The sequence below is a fragment of the Carya illinoinensis genome, chromosome 3, assembly GCF_018687715.1.
Source record: "Carya illinoinensis cultivar Pawnee chromosome 3, C.illinoinensisPawnee_v1, whole genome shotgun sequence".
In the NCBI taxonomy this organism is placed as follows: Eukaryota; Viridiplantae; Streptophyta; class Magnoliopsida; order Fagales; family Juglandaceae; genus Carya; species Carya illinoinensis.
Window position 1 is genome coordinate 44,686,408 of NC_056754.1, and position 22,785 is coordinate 44,709,192.

Consider the following 22,785-nt stretch of genomic DNA (forward strand, 5'->3'; position numbering starts at 1 on the left):
TTATTATGGTTGATTTGTTTATGTTTTTTTGTCTTTCTACTTATTTGTACATTGAATGGTTTGGAAGAATGATGACAAGATAATGTCTGCAACAGACATGAATTGGAACCCAAGACATTACGGTATTAGCCTTAATTATCCAAATTAAAGATATGTAAAATTGGTTGCTAGTGTTGTGGTACATGGAAGGGAATTTGTTGATTATATAACAAAGGATCGCCATGACTCACATCAGTAGTTGATTTAACATTGATATTACAGAACTCATATAATGTACTTTGAGTTATGAAAGTTTCAGAAAATGAATTTGCATAGCATGGTTAATTTCCTGTTATAAACTCATGAACGGAAAATATTATTTTATGGGTGTATGGGCCAAGTGGGAGAATGTAAGAGTTTTTATTTAAACTCTATGTCCCACACACCCATTTTAATAGAGTTTGAAATAGCTCAAACTTACCAAATAAAATATGAGTGATAACGAGATAAGAAAAATTTTAAGAGATAAGATTAAAACTCTATATCTCTAATTATAGTCAGATACAAACTCTTAGATTTTTTGATGGTCAGAAATCTATAAATAGCACTTAGGGATAAATGGTTCTCACCTACAGCATTAGAGTGCATTTTGCTATCGTGAGACACTTGTGAGACAAAGTTGTTAAGGTGACCCTTCCCTCATAGCCAGATCTAATTCTTCGTCAAATTGATGGGGAAAGATATGTATTTATTTATTATTGTTTATTATTGTAAATAATATAAAATCAAAGATCCGTTTATTAATGTTCATGTTAAAATATTTAACAACATAGATTTTACAATTCCTTGCTAACCTACCATTTCTTAAAACGTGTCCCGTTGGATGTTCCCTTGGCACTTTTTAATAAAACATGGTATCTTATCAAGGAGTGAGATGATGTCTGATTAGCAAAAGGCATGAAAGAAATCTGAATTCACACCAAAAAAAAAAAAAAAAAAAAATGAAACTTAAAATGGTGAATTATGAGACAGATGACAAACCACCCTTGGGTACATTGCAAATAGATAATGCAGATGGTACCTGGATGGATAGAATGCCACATCTTCAACTGTATCCTCGTGCCCGGGGTAGACACCCCTTGGTCCAACAGAATGGCCATCAGCAACTTATTTTGCAAATAAATTATCTTCGCTGGCCAAATTTGGCGAAACCAAATCTTATTTTGAGCATAAATAATTACTTTTCTGCATGCTATTCATCCTGCCTAGTCAAATCGTAGAGATAAGAACACACCGTTTGGCAGCTGTTAATAATTGAAGAGTTTTATTACATACAATCACAGTTGTACACTAATCTGTGTACCAATACTGATTTATTCATATTTCAAATTTAAATTAACATTGTTTTCAATAAAATTTACTTTTTGACCAATCACATCACATTGATATACAGATTAATACACAATTATACTTACAACTATATTTTTCCATAATTGAAAAGTCCTAAAAGTTAAGAAAAGTTAATTTGCTGAATTTTTCGTAATAATTATTTATTTTCTTGAGATTTTCTTTTTTCTATGTGACTTGTCCAGTTCAAATCATTCATTATATTAAATTGAATTAAAATAAATGAAAATATGAAAACCAATATATTAATAGAATTGTAATGGATTTAAGTAGTTTATTATTTGATATTATTAAAAATTAGTTAGCTATATTCATAAAAATAAATTTCTTAATTAATTTTAGCTGCTACTGATGCTCCGAGATCCCCAAGTGGACAGGATTGGACAAAACTTCCCAATCTATTTGGAATCCTCCCTTGGTGCGCATCAATTATTCAGGCAATCCCTGGCGGCGCAGAAGAACCTTGAGAGATGGCCATGGCTACACAAAACCCTGGTAACAAAATTCATTCTTTATACGTATTCTTTTGCGCAGGAACGCCTCTGAGTGTGCGTGAGATTTCTTTCTTGGCGTTTTAGCTATGATTAAGCATGACCATTAGCAAACCATAGCAGATGCACTTCTTAAATGATGAAGGATGTATTTTATATGATAGCCAGGTTCGTAAACAACGCAGGATCATAACCAACGCAGATGTATTTCATATGTATTTTATCTTGTAATACGGTAAAACTCAGATATTCATGCTTAGTTACGAGAGATGGTCTCTGAGCCTTATACAAGTTTCCATGGATTGAATCTGATGTGGATTCTTTGAGAGCCAGTCAGGCATGCAAGTTTCTTTTAGAGAACCTTCAACATTTAGCGAATTGGATTTCTGATGTTTCGCTGTTAGAAGAATAACATGTACGTTTGCTAGATTCGGCCTTGGGAGGTTCAATGTATGTTTACCAAGAAGTTTAGAGATAATTATAGTGCAAAACAGAAATTATAGTGCTCAGCTTCGTTTATAAGTCCGTCATTAATTTTAGCTAAAATTTTGTTTATCTTCTCTTTTGCTGAGGTGTTAGAAGAAATATTTTAGATTTATGAGCAACATTCGGTGTGTTAGTAGATTTTTTGGTACCTGAAATTGAGCCTAAATGACTGTTGATGAATGAAACAGAGATATTGTTATCCTCTAAATTTTTTAGTGACAACATTAGGACTAAAATTTGCTAGTTGCAAGCTTGGTGTGTCAGAACACCACTTCGTGAGCTGTGTGGCAGTGTGGGAAGAAATAAGGTGGTGCTGAGATCATAAAGCAACCTTGCAAAATAGTCACATGTGGTGGTACAACCTCCAAAACCTATGTTGAGGTAGTCTCAGGCTCTGGTCTAGCCGTCAAAGGAGGCATCGGGAGAACATAGAAGTATCTGATTAGATTAGGTTTGTTGTACCGAGATGTGGAGGACAATAATGGGATTATGAAGGATAGAGAAGTTACCGTTGTGGAGAAAGGCAAAGAAAAAAGGTTTGATGTGCCACCAGCCAAGAGGTTTTACACAAGAAGGGATGGGGGCTCTTTGTTCAAGGGGTGTGGTTCAAAGAAGACGTCTATATAGAGCATACAAGAGGAGCTGATTGACTTAAGGGAGTGGTTCACGAGTTTAATCCTCAAGTTAAGTCAGGACATTGGCTTGGGCTCAAAGGCTTGACGTGCCTAAGTCAATGGACTCATTGTCACAAAGGGGCTTGGGAGCAAATAGAGAACCCCGTAGAGCATGGGCTGATAAAGGAAAGTAGAAAGCCCATGATCCGACAGGGCACCCAGCTAGGCGATGGCAGGTCAAACACTTAGGCTTCTCCATTTACAAAACTAGGTCATCTTCCGGAACTGCAACATTACTGTTGATGTTGACGATACACCAGACAATGACACAATAGAACCGACTAATGGAGGCATTTGAGTCGTTGCTGGAATCTCAGCCATTGAGGGGGCGGCACCAGTGCTAAGGATAATGTATGCTGGACTAGATTCTGATGCAAAAATCATCGCTCAGAGTGTCCAAGTCGATAGGAACACGTATATATCAACCCTAAATGTGCCATCGGTGGAAAAAGAAGGCCTTTCGTGCCTAGGAAATGCTTAAACAATAGAGGCAAGGGTTTGTGAAGGTAGTATCATAGGGGAAATGGGATTTTTAGACAATACACTAGTTGTGTATGACTTAGCTGAGGCTGAGGGAGAGCTTTGGCAGGTGCTGGATCATGTCTTAGAAAAGATGGATGCGGTATGAAAAAGTCAGTGAAGAGGATCATTGGGATGAACCAATCTCACTATCTTTCCTACATCCAAGCTAACAGCCACTTCCAAGTCTCATAATGGGTTATACACAAGGCAAAGGAGATTCAAACTTATGTGGGGATCGTGTGTGACGGTTTCGAGAACCAATTCATAGCTCTCCTTGCAGTCATAGAGGCAACAGACCCATTCTAGCTCACCTAGGGAGCTCACTTCAGCTAAGAAGAGAGCTAGAGAATTGAAGAGGCTTGACTGGATAGTAAATGATGGAGCAAGAGAGAGGAGCTCTTATTGTCGAAGATCAAAGGGTAGGGCAATGGCAGTTGTTTTATGAAACCCAAGATTGTTTCATGGAATGTAAGGGGGTTGAATGAGAAGGAAAAATGCCTTAAAGTTAGAAACCAGCTTCGCGAATGGAGACTAGACATTGTATGTTTGCAAGAAACGACATAGGCAGTTATCCCCCTTTGCACTATTAGGAGTTTGTGGGGTTGTAACCAAGTGGGGTGGCATTACTTACCTTCCAATGGAGCATCGGGAGGTATCTTAATGATGTGGGACAAATGAGTGGTGGAAAAGATAGATGATTGTTTGGGAGACTTTATGGTGGCTTGCTCATCTAAGAAGGTCGTGGATGGATGCCAGTGGGCTTTCATAGGAGTTTATGGTCCTAATCTAGATTGCACATGAAATTTATTATGGGATGAGCTGGCTGGACTATGCAGCATATGGGACCTACCTTAGTGTATTGGTGGTGATTTTAACGTCGGTGAAAGATTGGGTGGTTCTAGTTTCAACCCAGCTATGGTAGACTTCTCTAACTAAATATTTGAACAAGATTTACTGTATACTCCCCATGTAGGTGTCTCTTTCACTTGGTTGAGCAACCAAGAACACCCCTCTTGGTCAAGGATTGATAGATTTCTTATGTCACCGGAATGGGAAACACAATATTCGGACCTTATTCAAAAAAAGCTCTCTAGGTTGTGTTCTGATCACTTTCCTATCCTCCTTGATTGTGGCGACCTTCATAGAGGCCCAAGGTATTTCAAGTTTGAGAGCATGTGGTTGAAGTCAAAGGGATTTCTCGACAGAGTCCGACAATGGTGCAATTTCATGGCAACCAAAGCTATAACCTGGCACACAAATTGAAGTCCTTGAAGAAAGATTTGAAGATGTGGAATGAGCAAGTATTTGGTGATGTGGAAAGCTACAAAAATACTCTCTTGGAGGAACTCAAGGGATTTGAGGGAATGGAAGAGGAGAGGGAACTATTTGAAGTAGAAAGGGCGCGTAAAACCCAAGTGTAGACATTGAAAGGGTTTCTTTATTGGAAAAAATATATTGGAGACCAAAATCGCGAACATTATGATTGAAGGAAGGGGATAGATGCACCAAGTTCTTCCATCAGGTGGCTAACTCACATAGGAGAAATAACGCTATAGAGATGTTAATGATTGATGGGGTGGCTTCCTCCAACCAAACCAAAATGACTGATCACATTGTCAATTACTATGAGAATGTGCTCACAGAACAATTTTCTTGGAGACCGAGATTAGATGGGCTTGCTTTTGATGTCCTTGATTCATAGGAAAAGGAACAACTTGAAAGGCCATTTGATGAGTTAGAGGCTAGACAAGTATTTGAACGCATGGCGGGTGACAAAGCTCTAGGTCCAGATGGTTTCTCTATGGATTTTTTTCAAACATGTTAGGAAGTGCTTAAAGAAGACATCATGGGGGTCTTCCGTGATTTTCATGAAAATAGAAGGTTTGAATAAAGCCTAAATGTAACTTTTGTAGTGCTTGTACCAAAAAAGCCTAGAGTGGTAGAGGCAAAAGATTATCGTCTCATTAGCGGGGTGGGTGGGTTGTACAAAATTCTTTCCAAAGTATTGGCGAATAGGTTGTGCAATGTGTTGGAGAAGTTAATATTGAAACTTCAGACTTTCTTTGTCAAATGTAGGCAAATCCTTGACTCAATGCTTATCGCCAATGAATGTTTGGATAGTAGACTTAAGTCGGGAGAGCTGGTCTCTTGTGCAAGCTAGATATGGAAAAGGCATATGACCATGTTAGCTGGAGTTTCTTACTTTACATGCTCGAGAGATGTGGATTTGGTACAAAATGGTTTACGTGGATCCATCATTGTATCTCTATGGCATGTTTCTCTATATTGGAGAATGGCACGCCGAAAGGGTTCTTTAAAAGCTCACAAGGATTGAGACAAGTTGACCCTCTATCTTTGCTACTTTTTGGTTTTTGTGAGGGAAGCCTTTAGTAAGATAATTTCAGGTGTTGTGGAGGGTGGGTTCATATCTGGATTCTTGGTGGGACAGTCAACTATTGGTTCGCTCAACATATCTCATTTATTATTGGCTGATGATACCTTCATCTTTTGTGGGGTCAGACTTGATCAAATTCGAGCTTTAAGGGCTCTACTATTATGCTTTGAAGCTGTAGCTGGGTTGAAGGTGAACTTGGCAAAATCAAAAATAGTGTTAGTGGGGGGGATGTTCCTAATGTGGAGAGTATGGCTTCCATTTTGGGATGGAAGATATCTCAACTAACTGCCCATGAAATATCTTGGCCTCCTATTGGGGCTACATTCAAATTGAAATCTATTTGGGATGATGTGCTAGAAAAAATGGAGAGGAAATTAGCTAATTGGGAGAGGATGTATTTATCCAAAGGTGGTAGGGTCACTTTAATCAAAAGTATTATTTTCCAATTTGCCAACTTTTTTCCTCATTATTTCCACTCCACGCCAAGGTGGCTCATCACATAGAGAAACTCCAATGCGACTTCTTATTTTTTGGGTTTTTTTTTTTTGGGGGGGGGGGGGGGGGGAACGACGAGTTTAAATTTCATTTGGTGAAATGGGCCACAATATGTTCTCCTATCAAAGGAGGTTTGGGCATTTGGAATTTGAAATCCTTTAACAAAGCCTTGCTTGGTAAATGTTTATGGAGATGTCACTATGAATGGGGGGTCTTGTGGAAAATCATTGTTGAATTGAAGCATGGGGAACCATGGGGAGGATGGTGTTCTAATGAGGTGGGTGGGCCTTATGGAGTGGGGTTATGGAAGCACATAAGAAGAGGTTGGGACACATATGCACATAATATCCGCTTATTGTGTGTAATGGAGCCAAGGTCAAATTTTGGCATGATGTATGGTTCGGGGAAAGGGCACTTAAGGAAACCTATCCCCAAGTTTATGGTTTAGCAAGAATAAAAGAAACCTCGATTATGAATCTATTAACCATCTCCAATGGTATTCCCCAATGGAATGTCATATTCCTTAGAGATGCGCAAGATAGGGAAATTGATTTCTTTTCAGCGTTCTTTGACCTTGTGTATTCCACCCGTTTGTCGGGAGGAGTTAAGAGAAGATTTTTTGGTGCCCCTCTAAGAAAGGGATATTCATAGTCCGATTTTTCTACCACACCATGACCACGCACAACACAAATCCATTCCCATGGAAGAGCATTTGGAAGACAAATGCACCTTTAAAGGCAACCTCTTTTGTATGGATGACTTCTTTGGGGAAGATCCTCACTCTAGACAACTTGAGGAAATGTCGAATTATAGTCATATATTGGTGCTGTATGTGCAAGAAGAGCGGAGAGTCTGCCGACCACCTATTACTTCATTGTGAGATTGCCATGACTTTGTGGAATGAAGTCTTTGCTTGGTTGGGACTACATGTGGGTGATGCCGAGAAGGGTAAGAGATCTTCTAGTTTCTTGGAGAGGCATTCGGGCAACCCTCAAATTGCATCAATATGGAAGATGGTCCAAACATGTCTATGGTGGTGCATTTGGGGGAAGAGGAATGCAAGGAGCATTTTGAAGATCAAGAATGATCAATGGATGAGCTTAGAAACTTATTTTGCAATACTTTACTACATTGGTCGATTGTAATTGATTTTCATGGCATGACCTTCCATAATTCCTCGTATCTCTAAACTAGCATACTTAGGCATTGCTCTTGTATATGTCTTGTATATTTAGGCTCTTGCCAACACTTTTGATCAATATATATTTGTTTACCGATAAAAAAAATAGTTATAAAAAAACCAAAATACTGTCTATTACTTGATGTGTCATGTCTCTACATTCTCCACATCACTCATGTGTCTTGGTGTATCAAAATATTGGCTTACAAAGTTACAAATAGATTTTTGGAAAAAAAAATGTCATTTAAAATGTAAATGCAGTTTATGGAAAGCTGTTATTGGAAGTGACATGTATGATTGACGGATGAAATGACTTTAATACCTTTTAAATATGGAAAATGAGGTACATGCTCTACTAGATGGCCTTAAAGTTTGCATAAGGTGGAACCTAAGTAGAGTTGAGGTTGAGACTGATTCACAAATTCTTGTAAATTGGTGGAATGGACATAGCCATCTTAATTGGGAAGTAAGGGAGGACTGGGAGAGAATCTTATGCCTATCAAAATATTTGGTTCTTACAGCTAAGCACATTTTTAGAGAAGTTAACCAAGTTGCAGACATTTTGACTAAACAATGTGCAAAAGGGACTACAAGAGATCTCGTCAGCCACTAGAGACATTATAGGAACTTCTTAGAATTGAGAGAACTGGTTTGCATGTGCTACGGTGTAAATGATAGGGCTGAATATACACTTTCCATATACACGATTTTTTTATTTTCTCTAGTTTTTTCTTTACTTTGGGCTGTATCTGGGTTTTTGTGTAGTCTAGATGTTGGTTCATTGTAATGGTATTCCTCCACCATAAGTAAGGGTTTATTAATAAAATTGGGTCTTTGTCCTCTTTCATGAAAAATAAAATATGGAAAATGATAAACACTACCTATTTCCAATTAAATGAATGGCAATTCTGGAAAATAAGTAAATAACTTACAAAGTAATTATAGAATGGCAATTCCATTTAAACATAGTTGTGAAAATGGCAACTACTCTCTATATATCCACAGATAAAATTGAATCTGATTCTAATTTATTGCTGATTCATGTGATGAATTGTCTCAGTGGTTCAGAAGAAAGTCATAATACCAAACAAATATGGCGAAAAACTCGTGGGCATATTGCATGAAACTGAATCTCCAGATATCGTAATCTTATGCCATGGTTTTCGGTCCACAAAGGTTGGTGCTTCTTACATGCAAAGTGGTTTCAGTCTTCTTTTCTACTTTTTTTAGATTTTTTCTTCTCGGTCTTATCTTTTTAATTATATGTGCATTATTGTTTTTGTTCTTTCTCCACATTGTTGGATTTAACCTTGTAATTGCATGAAAATCTTTGATATATAGGCATTCATCATAACTTGCCTTCATTGTTAGGAAGATAATACCATGGTGCACCTTGCTGCTGCATTGGAGAATGGAGGATTTAGTGCCTTCCGCTTTGACTTTGCTGGAAATGGGTAAGCTGGTAGAATCTTAGGATGTAAACGTCTATATTTTTAGAGATTTTATAGCATATTGTACTTGTACTACTTTTATCTTGTAATTTTTGGAGATAATCTTTACAGTTTACAGACTTTTATTTGATTTATGCTGCCTTGTGAATGGGGTGTGCGAGATAATTTCTGAATGCCTTGCTAATTGGTTGAGTGCGGTTGATGAGAAGTTGATGCAACAAATCGTGTCCGTCAGAGGTAGATAAATTTTAGACTCTATGTTTATTGCTGATGAATAGCCGGATAGTAGGCTTAGCTCAGGTAAGCCAGGGTTGGTTTGCAACTTCGATATTGAGAAGGCCGGTGATCATGCCAATTGAGAGTTTTTATTTATTTATTATTACTTGTTTTGGAGATGCCATTTGGGGAGACATGAAGATCTTCATTGTATTTCTTCAGTGCGCTTTTTTGTATTGGTTGAAGGCACTCTGGCTGTCTTCTTTGGTAACTCTTATGGTTTCAGATAGGGTAGATCCGTTGTCTTTGTTGTTTTTCATTACTTCCATGGAGACTCAAAAAAATGTTATCAGCTACCATTGATGGAGGTTCTCTCTAGCCTTTTTTTTTTTTTGGGCCTACTAATCTTGGAGTGCTTAACACATCTCATCTTTTGTTTGTAGATGATACCTTGGGATTTTGTGGGGCAAACTTGGGCCACCTTCCCTCTTTGAGGCCATTTTTAATTCTTTGATGCTTTTTTTGGGTTGAAAGTGGTTTTGGCTGAGTCAAACTTGGTTCTTGGTGGTAATGTTTCTAATGTGGATTGCCTAGCTAGCATGTTGGGGGTGCAAGCTATCCTCTTTTTTATATGAATATCTTGGCCTCTGGTGATAGTCTATTGGGGGATAATGTGATGGAAAAAATTGAACATGGATTGGTTGGTTGGAAGATGTTGTATATGTTTAAGGGTGTTAGGATCACCTTGATCAAGAGTACCCTTTCAAATTTTCTTAAATGTTTTTATGTCCTTGTTTCCTTACACCACCAGTGTAGCCAATTGAATAGAGAAGCTACACTGAGACTTTTTAAGGAGTGCGTGAGGAGTTCAAATTTCTTCAATTTCTAAGTGAGGTTTTAAGAGTTTGAAATTTGTCTATATTTAATTGTGCCCTTTTATGTAAGTGGCTTGTGCAATACCAGCACAGGATGGAGGCCTCATAGAAAGTCACTTGGATTCTAAATATGGTTGTGCTGGTGTCGCATGGATTCTAACTTTCCCACATGTATTTTTTATTTCTTTTTCCTTTGCCAGCAAGTGTCTAATTGCATTGAGCAGATTTTCCGAGGCTTATTGTGTGGTGGAATTGGAGAGGAGACTAAGTTCCACTTAGTCAAGTGGAATAAGGTATGTGCACCAATCTCTAGTGGAGGGTTGGAAATTCATAATCTGAAAATCTAGAATAGGGCACTTCTTGGGAAGTGGTTATGGAGGTATCATCAAGAAGGGGAATCTTTATGGAAGACTATTATTGACGTGAAGTATGGGAGTTTGCACGGGGGTTGGTGTTCAAATAAAGTGAGAAGTGTGCCAGGGGTTGGTCTGTGGAAGAATATTAGAAATGGATGGGAGGATTTTACTCGGTTTATGAAATTAGAGGTTGGTGAGGTGTGAGGATCAGCTTTTGGCATGACTTATGGTGTGCTGATTCAGTTCTTAAGACCAGATTTCCCTCTCTTTTTAGGATGGCCCTTACTCAGGAGGCTTCGGTGCTTGAGTTGCTAGATCGTTCTATTGGGTTCCCTTTGTGGATTGTTTATTTTAGTAGAGCTATTCATGATTGTGAAATTATAATTTTTCCTGATTTTTACAACTTATTGTATTCCTTGCAATTTGTTAATTATGGGATGAACAGAATGCTGTGGATGAAGACAAAAAATCGGAAGTTTTCTGTTCAGTCATTCTATACGGCTTTGTCAAGCCAAAATCAACTTTGTTCCCTTGGAAACCTATTTGGAAATCTAAGGTGCCTCCTAATATTGCCGATGTATGGAGGATGATTCCTTTATGCATCATGTAGTGCTTATGGATTGAAAGGAATGGTCGAAGTTCTGAAAACAAAGAGTGTTCTCCGGATGAGCTAAGAACTTTCTTCTTCCACACTTTATTTCTTTGGGCATCTTTTTGTGTTCTTAGTGGAGCTTGCTTCAATGACTTTCTTGTATCCCTTTCTAGCTCCGTTTTATGTAACTAGGTGTATGCTGTTTGTATACCTTCTGTGTATTTGGCCATGCTTATTTACTTCTATTAACTAAATGTTATCTTACTTGTAAAAAAAAAAAAAAATTATGTACTGAGCCGTATGGGGGGATGGACTTATGGAAATCTTTTTTTTTTTTGGAAAAAACTGATTGTCTTATTTGGTTTTTTCTAGCCCTACTAGACTTGAGTTGGGTGATGGCTTCAGGACTAGATATTGACATGACTTGTGGTGTGGTGATGGGGTCCTACATCATTGGAAGCTCCGATGGCTGATCTGTTGGAGTTACTGTCTCCATCAGAGGAATGTTAGTTTTTTCAGCATGACTCATGACTGGGAGGTTGATGCCTTCACGGAGTTCTTCAATCTCTTGTACTCTCGACGATTATGTCTTGGGGGAGCAGATAAGATTCTTTGGGCCCCTTCCTACAAGGGAAAGTTCACCGTTCGATCTTTAGATGTGCTCTTTATAAATTGGGATATTAACTCATTTCATTGGAGGAGTGATTGGCAGACTAAGGTGCCTTTGAGAGCAGTTTATTTTTGCTTGTCCATTCTCCTTAAAAGAAGATTCTCACTATGAATAACCTAAGGAAACATCCTATCATTATGTGTAGAAAGAGCTTGGAATCTGTAGATCTTTTGCTCCATGGTGAGATTGCAAATGCCTGGTGGAATGACATTTTTTTGGTCTAGTTGGGTTAACTTAGATTATGCGTAGAAGGATTACTTATAATAAAAATGCCTAGAAGGATGGTTGACTTCTTTGCCAATTAGTGAGGGTTATAATGGCCACATGTTGCAGTAGCATGGAAGATGGTCTGTCTATCTAGCTTGGGATATTTAGAGGTAAAAGAATGATAGAAAGTTAACGATTGTGAGCAGATGATGAGGGAGCTTAAACTCTCGTCAGTACTCTGTTCCTTTGGGTAGCTTCCGTAGATTTTAATGGGTGCAGTTTTCTTCTTCTTCTTCTTCTTCTTCTGTAGATTTTTTTTTTTTTTTTCCATTTGTCTCATAACATGTAACGTTGCATGCCTTAATATTGTGATATAATAGGCACCTGAATGCTAATTCTGAGCCTCCAGTTAAGCAAGTCTCATTAATAAAAATGTATCATGTAGTAAATCTCTAGGTAATCTAATGATCTTACGCATATGCAATTTTGCCTTGATCCATTGTTTTATCAAGTTATAAACTAGTCCACACCATATGGGTTGCTGCATGGAATCATAAAAAATACCTAAAAGTGGAATCCATCATCTTAATTTAATGGTCTGTTTTCAAATTTAGAATGACCTTTTAGTGAAACCCATCTAGATTCCATGATTATCTATTCTCTTTTGCATGAGTACAAGTAAAATCCTAAGCTAATAAGAAACTAATCTTTAATGAAAGAGGTAATTGTTGAACACTTTGAGGTAATAGCGGAAGGTGGGGCAGAGAGTTAGGAGGTCATGGAGGACAGTGTCGAGGGGCTGTCTCAAAGGCTCACAGAGGTTAGCGATGAAGTTATTTTGGTTCCTGACACCGAAGTGACTACCCATCTCTCTTTGATGATGTGGAGATCAACGTGGGCATTGTGGTCGAATGGGAAGGACGTATCTGTTTGGGGGGGATGCAGATTCTGGTGACAGGAACCCATTTCCACTGAATTGTTTGTTACCAAGTGAGTTTGAGACTTCGGACTGGGTGTTCAAAAAGGTAAAGGATATCCAACATATTGTGGGAATGAAGTGCGTGAGTTATGAAGAACAGTTTATGGCACTTCTCACGGCCATTGAGGTGGGTCATTCGCAATCTAAGAAAGCTAGATTCAAGAAACAGAGGGAGCTCAAGAGACTTAATTGAATGAGATTAGCTCTAGCCGTGATATGTCCAAGGGGAAGGGTATTGTTGTTTCTTTATGAAGCCGAAAATTGTCTTGGAACGTGCGTGGGCTGAATGAGATTAATAAGCACCTTTGCATAAAAAACTTGCTTCGGGAGTGGAGGGCGGATATTGTTTGTTTACAAACCAAGTTGAAATTGGTGACCAGAAAACTAGTGAGAAGTGTGTGGAGTTGCCCATATGTAGATTGGGTTTATCTGGCTTTGAATGGGGCATTGGGTGGTATTCTTTTGTTGTGGGATAAAAGGGTAGTGGAGAAAATGGAGGAGTTTGTAGGGGATTACACAGTGGCTTGTTCCTTTAAGATGGTGGAGGATAATTTCTCATGAGCCTTTGCAGGTATATTTGGTCCGAATGTTGACAATATCAGAAATCATCTGTGGAAAGAACTTGCTGGATTACATAGCTGCTGGGACCTTACTTGGTGCATAGGTGGTGACTTTAACATCATAAGGTTCCCTAAATGAAAGATCTGGAGACAGTCGTTTACGCCCAGCAATGACAGATTTCTCAAATTGCATTTTTGACCTGAACCTGGTGGATCTCCCACTTATAGGTGGTCCTCTTACCTAGTCTAATAGTTAGATGTGGTCTCGGCTGGACAGATTCCTAATATTGCCGTATTGGAAAAGTCATTATCCGAAGGTGTGTCAAAAGAGATTGCCACACCTATGCTCAAATCATTTTCCTATTTTATTGGATGGTGGCGGTATTCAAGTCAGTCATCATTACTTTAAGTTTGAAAACGTGTAGCTTAAAAGCGAAGGCTTCATGGACAGGGTAAGGCATTGGTGGTCATCTTATCAGTTTCATGGTACCCCCCTCTCATATACTTGCAGGAAAATTAAAAACTTTAAAGAATGATTTAAAGCTTTGGAGTTCTCAAACTTCTAGAGACTTAGGGGAGCAAAAGAAAACCATGATGGAGGGAGGAGCTACAGAATTTTGAGAGGATCATTGAAGATAGAGTCCTCACCTCAGAGGAAATATCACTTAAGGCAGAGATGGCTTCAGAGCTGGAAAGAGTATTATCATTAGAAGAGATCTCTTGGCGACAGAAGTCAAGAGTATTTTGGTTGAAAGAAGGGGACCGAAGTACGAAATTTTTTCATAGAGTGGCTAACTCTCATAGGAGAAATAATACCATTGAGATGCTGAAAATCAGTGGTAGAGATTGCTTAGAGCCTCCTGTGATCCAGGAACATGTGGTAAGTTTTTTTGAACATCTATTTATAGAATGAGGGGGATGGAGGCCAAAAGTGGATGAACTTGGTTTTGATTCTATTAAGCCATAGACGAACAGGAGCTATATGAAGTGGTTAGAAGAATGGTGAAAGACAAAGCACTAGGACCAGACGGCTTTTCGATGGCATTTTTTCAAACATGTTGGGAGGTTGTGAAAGAGAACATTATGAATGTGTTCCAGGAATTATTCTTGGTTGGGAAGTTCAAGAAAAGTCTGAATGCTACTTTTATTGCTTTAATTCCAAAGAAGACTGGGGCATCGGAAGTGAATGACTTTAGGCCCATTAGCCTCATAAATGGGGTATACAAAATCATTTCCAAGGTGCTTGCAAATAGGTTAAGGGAGGTCATAGGTAAGATGATTTCAAAGCAACAAAATGCTTTTGTAAAGGGCCTTCAAATTCTGGATTTTGTCTTAATAGCTAATGAATGCCTATATAGTAGATTAATGTCTAGTATTAAAGGGATTATTTGTAAGCTAGATATGAAAAAGGCATATGATCATGTAAACTGGGACTTTGTCCTTTATTTATTGAAGAGATGTGGCTTTGGGGAAAAATGGTGTATGTGGATCAAGTGGTGCATCTCAACGGCAACATTTTCAGTTGTAATCAATGGCAGCCCAGAGAGTCTCTTCAACAGCTCTCATGGGTTAAGACAGGGAGATCTTTTGTCTCCACTTCTTTTTGTTGTCATCATGGAGGCTCTGAGTAGGATGTTATTGGTTATGGTTAGCAACGGTCCTATGGCTGGTGTTTCAATGGGTGATCTCAATAGGGGTCTTATCTCGATCTCTCACTTACTATTTACAGATGACACATTAATTTTCTGCTATGCAGAGCGAGACCAACTTAGGGCACTGAAGGCGCTTCTTCTATGCTTTGAAGCAACGTCAGGTTTGAGAGTGAACTTCGATAAATTTGAGTTAGTGCTAGTCGGGAGCGTCAGTACAACTCAGCAATTGGCTAGCACACTTGGGTGTAAGGTCGCTTCTCTCCCTATGACTTATTTGGGATTACCGTTGGAGGCTGCATCATGGGCCTTATCTATCTGGGATACAATTATTGAGAAGATAGAATGAAGATTGGCAGGGTGGAAGAGATTGTATTTGTCGAAAGGAGGCCGTGTGATGATAAGTACTCTCTCTAACTTACCTACTTATTTTCTATCTTTATTTCCAATTCCAGCTTGCGTGGCGGAACGGGTTGAAAAACTTTATCGTGATTTCTTATAAAGTAGGATGGGGGATGAATTCAAATTCCATCTAGTTAGTTGGGATAAGGTGTGCATACCAATTCCTTCAGGTGGACTGGGGATAAAGAACTTGAGAATATTTAAGCAGGCACTTCTTGGGAAATGGCTTTGGAGATACAACATGGAACTAGAAGCATTATGGAAATTAGTAGTTGACTGCAAACATGGTAGTTCATGGGGGGGTGTACTAGAGAGGGGAATGGGTCTTATGGTGTGGGGATTTGGAGCACATAAGACAAGGGTTGGGGGGGGGGGGGGGGGGGGGTTTGCTAACCATACTAAATTTATGGTGGCTGAGGGTACTTGTATAAAATTTTGGAGGGATATTTGGTGTGGGAGGAGGCACTAAAAGACTTTTTTCTAGCCTTTTTCCGAGTAGCATGTGATCAAGAAGCTTCGGTGGCGGATTTCATGGTTCGTTCAGGGGACTAAGTCCAATGGAATGTCACCTTTAGTAGAGCAGCCCAAGATTGGGAAACAGACAACTTCGAGGCTTTTTTCTGTCTAGTGTACTCTACGAAGTTGGATGGACTGCATAACGATCAGTTGTGGTGGACACCTGCAGGTAAGGGTACCTTCTTGGTTTGCTCATTCTATAAGTCCCTTACATTTCTACCAAATTCTCATTTCCAATGGAGAAGATTTTGGAGGAATAAGGCACCTCCCAAAGCACTCTTCTTCACTTGGACAGCAGCCCTGGGTACAATTCTGACTACCAATAATATGTGAAAGTGCCGGATAATTATTTCAAATTGGTGTTGTATGTGTAAGAAAGTTAGCAAAACAATGGATCATCTCTTTCTACTTTGTGAGACAGCTAGAGTCCTGTGGTGCGAAGTATTTAGTCATATAGGGTTAAATTGGTTGATACGTATTACAGTGGTTGAGTTATTGGTGTGTTGGGTGATTCCGGGTGGCGCTTCACAAATCAAAGCTTTGTAGAAGATGGTCCCTATCTGTATTATGTGGTGCATATGGCGAGAGCTTAACGAGCAAACATTCAAAGATAAGGAGCTTCGTTCTTTATTTTTCAGTACCTTATTTCTTTGGGCTATAGCTGTAGATTTTAATGGCTTAAATGTACATGATTTTCTTGTGTCCTCTATAGCGACCTATATAGGTCTTATCTCTTATATACCATCTTGTGTAACCGTTGGGCAGATATTATTAGGCCTACGCACTGTACATGAGAAAATTGCAATCTTCTTGTTTTTTTTTTTGTTGTTGGTTTTTTTTTTTTTTTTTTAGGCTTAAACTTATGACTTATGGTATATGGTCCAGTTTTGAATGTCAGTTTTGGTAGTTCATACTCCTCACACTTCCTTTCATTTTGGTTTAATGTTCTATTATGCTTTTTCAGGGAAAGTGAAGGTTCATTTCAGTTTGGTAACTATTGGAGAGAGGCTGATGACCTACGTTCTGTAATCCAATACTTTTCTGAAGCCAACCGTACAATAAGGGCAATTCTTGGGCATAGTAAAGGTACATTGGATTATTTGAGTTACTGAATCTATGGATTTAGCTAGCCTTTGAAGTTTTACTGGTAAGCGAGAATTATTTAGACATGGTTTGTCCCCTTTTTGGTGATTAAGGAGGAAGTCCCCCAATGTTTCCTTTCCTCTCCCACTCATCTTAACCATCTTCTTCTTTCTATTTTCCGGCAGTTGTGATAGATCAAAGGGAGGAATTTTTTTGGGGTGGCTATCAATGCTCTGATGCTGTTCATGCATGCATAGATGGACACTGATAGTTGTGCTTTATATTTTGCTTATGGGATATCTATTTAGTGGGAAATGTGAATAATTTCTATCTATTTCATCTTTTGAAATGCACAATTAATAAAATTGGTGTAGGATAGAATTGCTTCTGAGATTCACACTGCAAATCGAGAAACTTGGAATTTGACCTTTAGCTTTAGATTCTATATTAATTTATATCTACAATCTTTACATGACAAGTCTTTATTACTTATTAAAAAAAATGACACAAGAATTTATTACTTTGTCTTTGCCCAACAATCTCTGTATTTCATTTCCATGTCAGTGTGTTTACTTAGTTCTTTTTAAAGGTCAATTGCATTAATTAAATAGTGTCTTTTTAGGTGTAATTTTCACTCTGGTAAGTACTTGAAATGTATTGCTCATACGAAGTTGCTGAATGTATTGCAGGAGGCAATATTGTGCTACTTTATGCTTCTAAATACCATGACATCTCCACGGTTGTCAATGTTTCTGGCCGTTATGATCTGACAGAAGGCCTTGTAGAACGCCTGGGGAAAGATTTTATGCAAAGAATCAAGGAGGATGGATTCATAGATGTAAAGAATAAAACAGGTAACCTGTTAGCTTATGTCCAACCTACATGGTGATAAATACTTAATGATTTGAAATCTTTCAGTTTTGCCGGTTAGTTGTTATCACGTGATTTTCTGCCTCAACGTTTTCTCCCATGCCCAAGATTCTTGTTAACGTTTTTGGAGAATTTTGGATTTGGTATAACTTTATCATCAACGAGGGCACATCCTAAACTGCTTATTTTTCTACGATTTGACTTTGGAAAGAAAAATGATTGCCATGTGCATGGAAAAAAATATAACGTGACCTACATTTCAATCTATTTTGTAGGAAGTGTTAATTTTCGGGTGACTGAGGAAAGTTTACTGGAACGACTAAGTACAGATATGCATGAAGCATGTCTTCATATTAGCAAAGAATGCAGGTGAGGAAGAATTCATCTGAAATTTTAGTAATGAATTTATGTAAAAACATTGTATTTCATTTCTTGACCATCGATAGTATTTCTTCCTAGTGGTTCATGATTGCATACATTATGCTAGCTATTGTCATCTTTCCAGATGATTGAGGGAAGCCTGATGGCCAGTGAAGATCAATTCATGTTAGTTTACTAACTAATATAGACCTAGAAAACAAAATTGGGGCTCAAATGGGGAACACTGATAGCCTATTTTGCTAACAATTAGTGGCCTAGAAAACAAGATTGGTGCTCGCGGAGGGGAGGTATCTATTCTCCTGTCAAATCTTATGGTACTTTCTGTATCAAAGGTTGCATTGAGTGTTGTGCCACTTGCTTGATTCCCCAAATTTGGCACCTTGTTGACACTTATTTTGTTTGATACCTGGAAAATGACCCATGCATATGAAATAGACTGACTAGCCTATGCTATGGAATTTTTTTTTTTTAGCTAGATACTGCACCCACGTGGGATTGAGCCCTGACCTCACTGAACTTTATATACTTGAGGGGTAGGGGAATCCCTCTTGGTCCAAATAGTTGAATTCAAACAAAACCTAAGCAGTATATACTTAAAAAATTTACTTGCTTTTGGGAGCAAACTCTATCTTCATATTGGTTGTACCTGGTTTGTTGTCTGCATTTTGCATTTTCTATCAGGAATTTTTGTCGATATTTGGACTGATACGTAAAAGAGTTTTTGCTTCTAATGATATCCTTTATAAAACTGGTGTGTGATGACCCGCTTTTACGTGTATTTTCACTGAAGGGTTGTTTTTAATTTAATTAATATATTGGTTTATTTATTTTAAATTATTGTGTTTTAAATTGGTTTTTAATTTATTTGAGGTTGTGTTTTATTTCTTTTAGTTGTTGTGTGGTTTTAATCTTTTTCGGCGGTTTGTTTCGTTTTCCCGGAGTGAGGATTGGACCTCATCTCTTTTCACATCTTTTTCCTTTTTTCTTTTTCCCTTCTTTTCTTTTTCCTTTCTTTTTCTTTTTCTTCTTTTTCTTTTTTTTCTTTTTCTTTCCTGCTTCCCGCGTTCGGACCCCCCCCCGTGCTCTCTCTCTCTCCTCCCTCTCCCTCACGCCGGCGTCTCCTTCTTCAGCTCAGACCGCCGCCGTCCGGCCACCGTTCGGCCTCCCACCGGTCCCATTCTCTTCCTCTCCCTCCGGTGCACCACCCCACCCAAGCTCACCCCCAACCGGCCGGCCATTTGGCCGGAAAAAAGCCCAACAAAGCGGCACGGTTTTGGCTCCGATCCGCCGCCGTCGCTCCACCTCCGGCCACCACTTCTTCACCACTTCATCACCGACTCCTTGCCGTCCTAACCCACCCATTTCCGGCCTCCAACGACCACCGGAACAGCTCCTACGAGCTTAGTTTCCGTTTTGGGTAATCCGGCCATTTCCGGCCATTCCGCCGCCACCCACGGCCGTTCATCACTTCCAATAGCTTCACAACCATCCCTAGACCATACCCTATCAATCTCGTGTTCTAGTTTGTCCCCGTTCAAAAGTGGGTTTTTCAAACCCACGGCCACAGTGAATTTTCACTGTGACGTTGCTTTTCCGGCGCCGTTTGCAACGCCGCTTGTTTTCTAAAATTGCCGTTTAGCGCTGTAAGTATTTTTCAAACCCTACTTTCAGATTTAAATATATATTGCTCTTTCAATTAATTAATCTGCTGGTTGGTTGATTCCGGACTGAGTCCGAGGAGTTCGGGGGTCGGATGGATGGAGGACGGAGTTGCCTGTTTAATTGTTTTATGTTGTCGGATTATTTTATTATGCATTGTTATGGCATTGCATGGTGCATGCACGTGTGTTTGTGGCAGTGTGTGAAAAGCCTGTGTATTGGCGTGAGTGGTTTTACGGGTGCGTGTGTATCACGACCCCAAGCCGGGATGGGGTATTATCCTGGTGGAGCTCCTCTGGTCACTCGGGAGCGGAATAAACTGAGTGACGTCCCCTGAGTTGTCGCTAGACGACGGGAGCGGGGCTAGGGGATGCTTGGCTACGAACGCGCCGGGCGTGGAACCGGGCATCGCTCTACTCACCGACTCCGTGGCCCTTCGCTGGCGAGGGCTAGAGGATGCTTGGCTACGAACACGCGGGGCATGGAACTGGGCATCGCTCGTTAGGTGTCACATGCGTGGTGGGACTCTGCGGTGTGGCACTGGAGCCAGGGTGTGCGGATGACCCCTAGGGGAGGTCATGGTGCATACGGTTAAAATTGAATAATGGTTTGAGAGGCCAAATGGGACTTTTGGCGAGATATTGGGCCAAATGTGACTTTTGGCGTGTTTTTCGGAAATGTTGTGTTTTTTGGGCCAAATGGGTTTTTGGCGTGTGGGGAAAACTTGTGTTTTCTGGGCTTGGTGCATTGGGCATGTATCATGCATATTGTTTGAGTTCTATGTGTTTTTATCTGGTAGTGTTTGGGTTTTGCTTACCTGCGGTACCATTTTTGGTTCCGTAGCTTTTGGTGCAGGAGATGAGGATGAGGAGGAGGAGGCTGAGCCCGAGGATGCGGCTCCGCCGGGTTGCTTATGATAGGTTTTATATTTGTTTAAATCTGTATTTGTGTTTTGTAATATTTAATCTATGTACGTTTTAAACAGCTTGTATTACGTTAAGAAAAGTTCTGGTACTTAGTCATGACTTTCGTTATCCGCTGCGTGTTTCTCTGTACACATCTGTTGCCTTACACACATTTGGCACACGTCGTTAGGGTGGTGACCCGGGTTGTCGCCATCCGGACGTCTCAATTTCCCCGTGTTCGGGCGTGGGGATTTGGGGGCGTCACATGGTGGGTGTTTATTCTTTTTTTTTTTTTGTTGGGGGGGTGGGGGAGGGGGAGCAATTGGTTGTCATTGTTGCAGACCTGGAACTGGGCCATTCCTTCTTGCAGCTAACTGTGCCGCTGATAGTATCTGTATATCTGCTGCAATTCACCAATGTCACCATGCATATGCATTTCTGACTGTAATTGGTGCGTGATAGGTGTAATGTATAGAGTTACTAATTCTGTTTATACAGGGTCTTGACTGTCCATGGAACTGAAGATCAAATCATCAGTAGTTCCGATGCAGTGAAGTTTAGCAAGATCATACCGAACCACAAATTACATATCATAGAAGGATGTGATCATGGATACACTCAGTATCAAGGAGATCTGGCCTCAGTTGTTTTGGATTTTATAAAGGGAGCTTCTTCAGTGCAACAAGGTTCCACTGGCTAAACATTTCTGTGCCCACCATCATATCTAGAATAATATGAAGGCAACATCAGATCTTACAGGCATATATTGAGCTTTCTAAGCTTGCTAATAATGTTGAATTAACTGTTACTGCAACTGCAAGTGTGTGGTAAAATGTGATTGAACTCTACATTGTGCCTTTTCTTTTAGACAATCATGATCTCAGTGTATTAGGCGAGGGTTGTGTTGAGTTACTAGGTAGTTTGTATTTTCAGCTGTAAAGGCCTATTGTGTTGAGGGGAAGCCGCTTCCTATCGTCTGTTGCTTGAATTGTTAAGAACTTCATAATGAGAGACCTCTCTACCCCTTTTGTGTGGAAGAGGATTGTGGGATTGTTCAGATTAACTAGTGTTATTTGTGCCACTCCTGTTTGCACAGTTTATTGTGGTAACCCCTCCTTAAGTCATATTTTTCTTTTACTTTGAAACCATGAGAAGAAAAGGAGATTTAATGAAAGAAGCAAGGTCTAGTAGCAAAGTTAAGATCTTCCTTTAAGAATTTTTGTTTAAACTACTCAGTATCTTGTCAAAGCAAACTTGTTCTTGGGAAAATTAAGTAGCCGTAATACACATAATGCTCATCCTACCCGTATTCCATTATATCGAGTTGGCATTATCCATAATTCTTAGACCAATTCTTGTCTTTCATGACAAAAAAAAAAAAAAAAAACTCAATTTTCACGTGCCAAACAACTTGATGGTAATCCAAAGCCATTGAGCCACTCATCTATGTGGTCATAGGCTGTCACATGGGTTAGTAAAGAATATATAATAAAAAAAAAAATATTGTTACGTCTACAAACGAATTACATAAAAATAATCTCATAAATTGATGTGGTTTCATCTGATCCATTAGATTTACTTTACAATAAAAGTAATTTTATAATCTGATAAACCACATCAAGCTATGTCAGTTCGTTAGATTACTTTTATGTAATCCCTTTGTAGTTAAAGTTTTTTCCATAACAATAAGTTATTCAATCATTCAAAGTTATTTTTTTTTAGCAAAAACCCAAAAAAGAAATCTGAGTTTTAAATTTTTACATCTGCATTCATATTATTTTTGAG

The 22,785-nt window shown here is 39.2% G+C and overlaps 1 protein-coding gene across 1 annotated transcript; it reads left to right on the forward strand.

The window, feature by feature from the left end:
* The first annotated feature begins 1,721 nt into the window (after window positions 1–1,721).
* On the forward strand, window positions 1,722–22,081 carry LOC122304355. The gene is made up of 7 exons (XM_043116583.1): window positions 1,722–1,881; window positions 8,690–8,805; window positions 9,001–9,083; window positions 17,067–17,188; window positions 17,875–18,039; window positions 18,331–18,424; window positions 21,499–22,081. Exons 1-7 carry the CDS (start codon window positions 1,857–1,859, stop codon window positions 21,698–21,700), a joined length of 807 nt encoding a protein of 268 aa, XP_042972517.1. The 5' UTR covers window positions 1,722–1,856; the 3' UTR covers window positions 21,701–22,081.
* The last annotated feature ends 704 nt before the right edge of the window (window positions 22,082–22,785 follow it).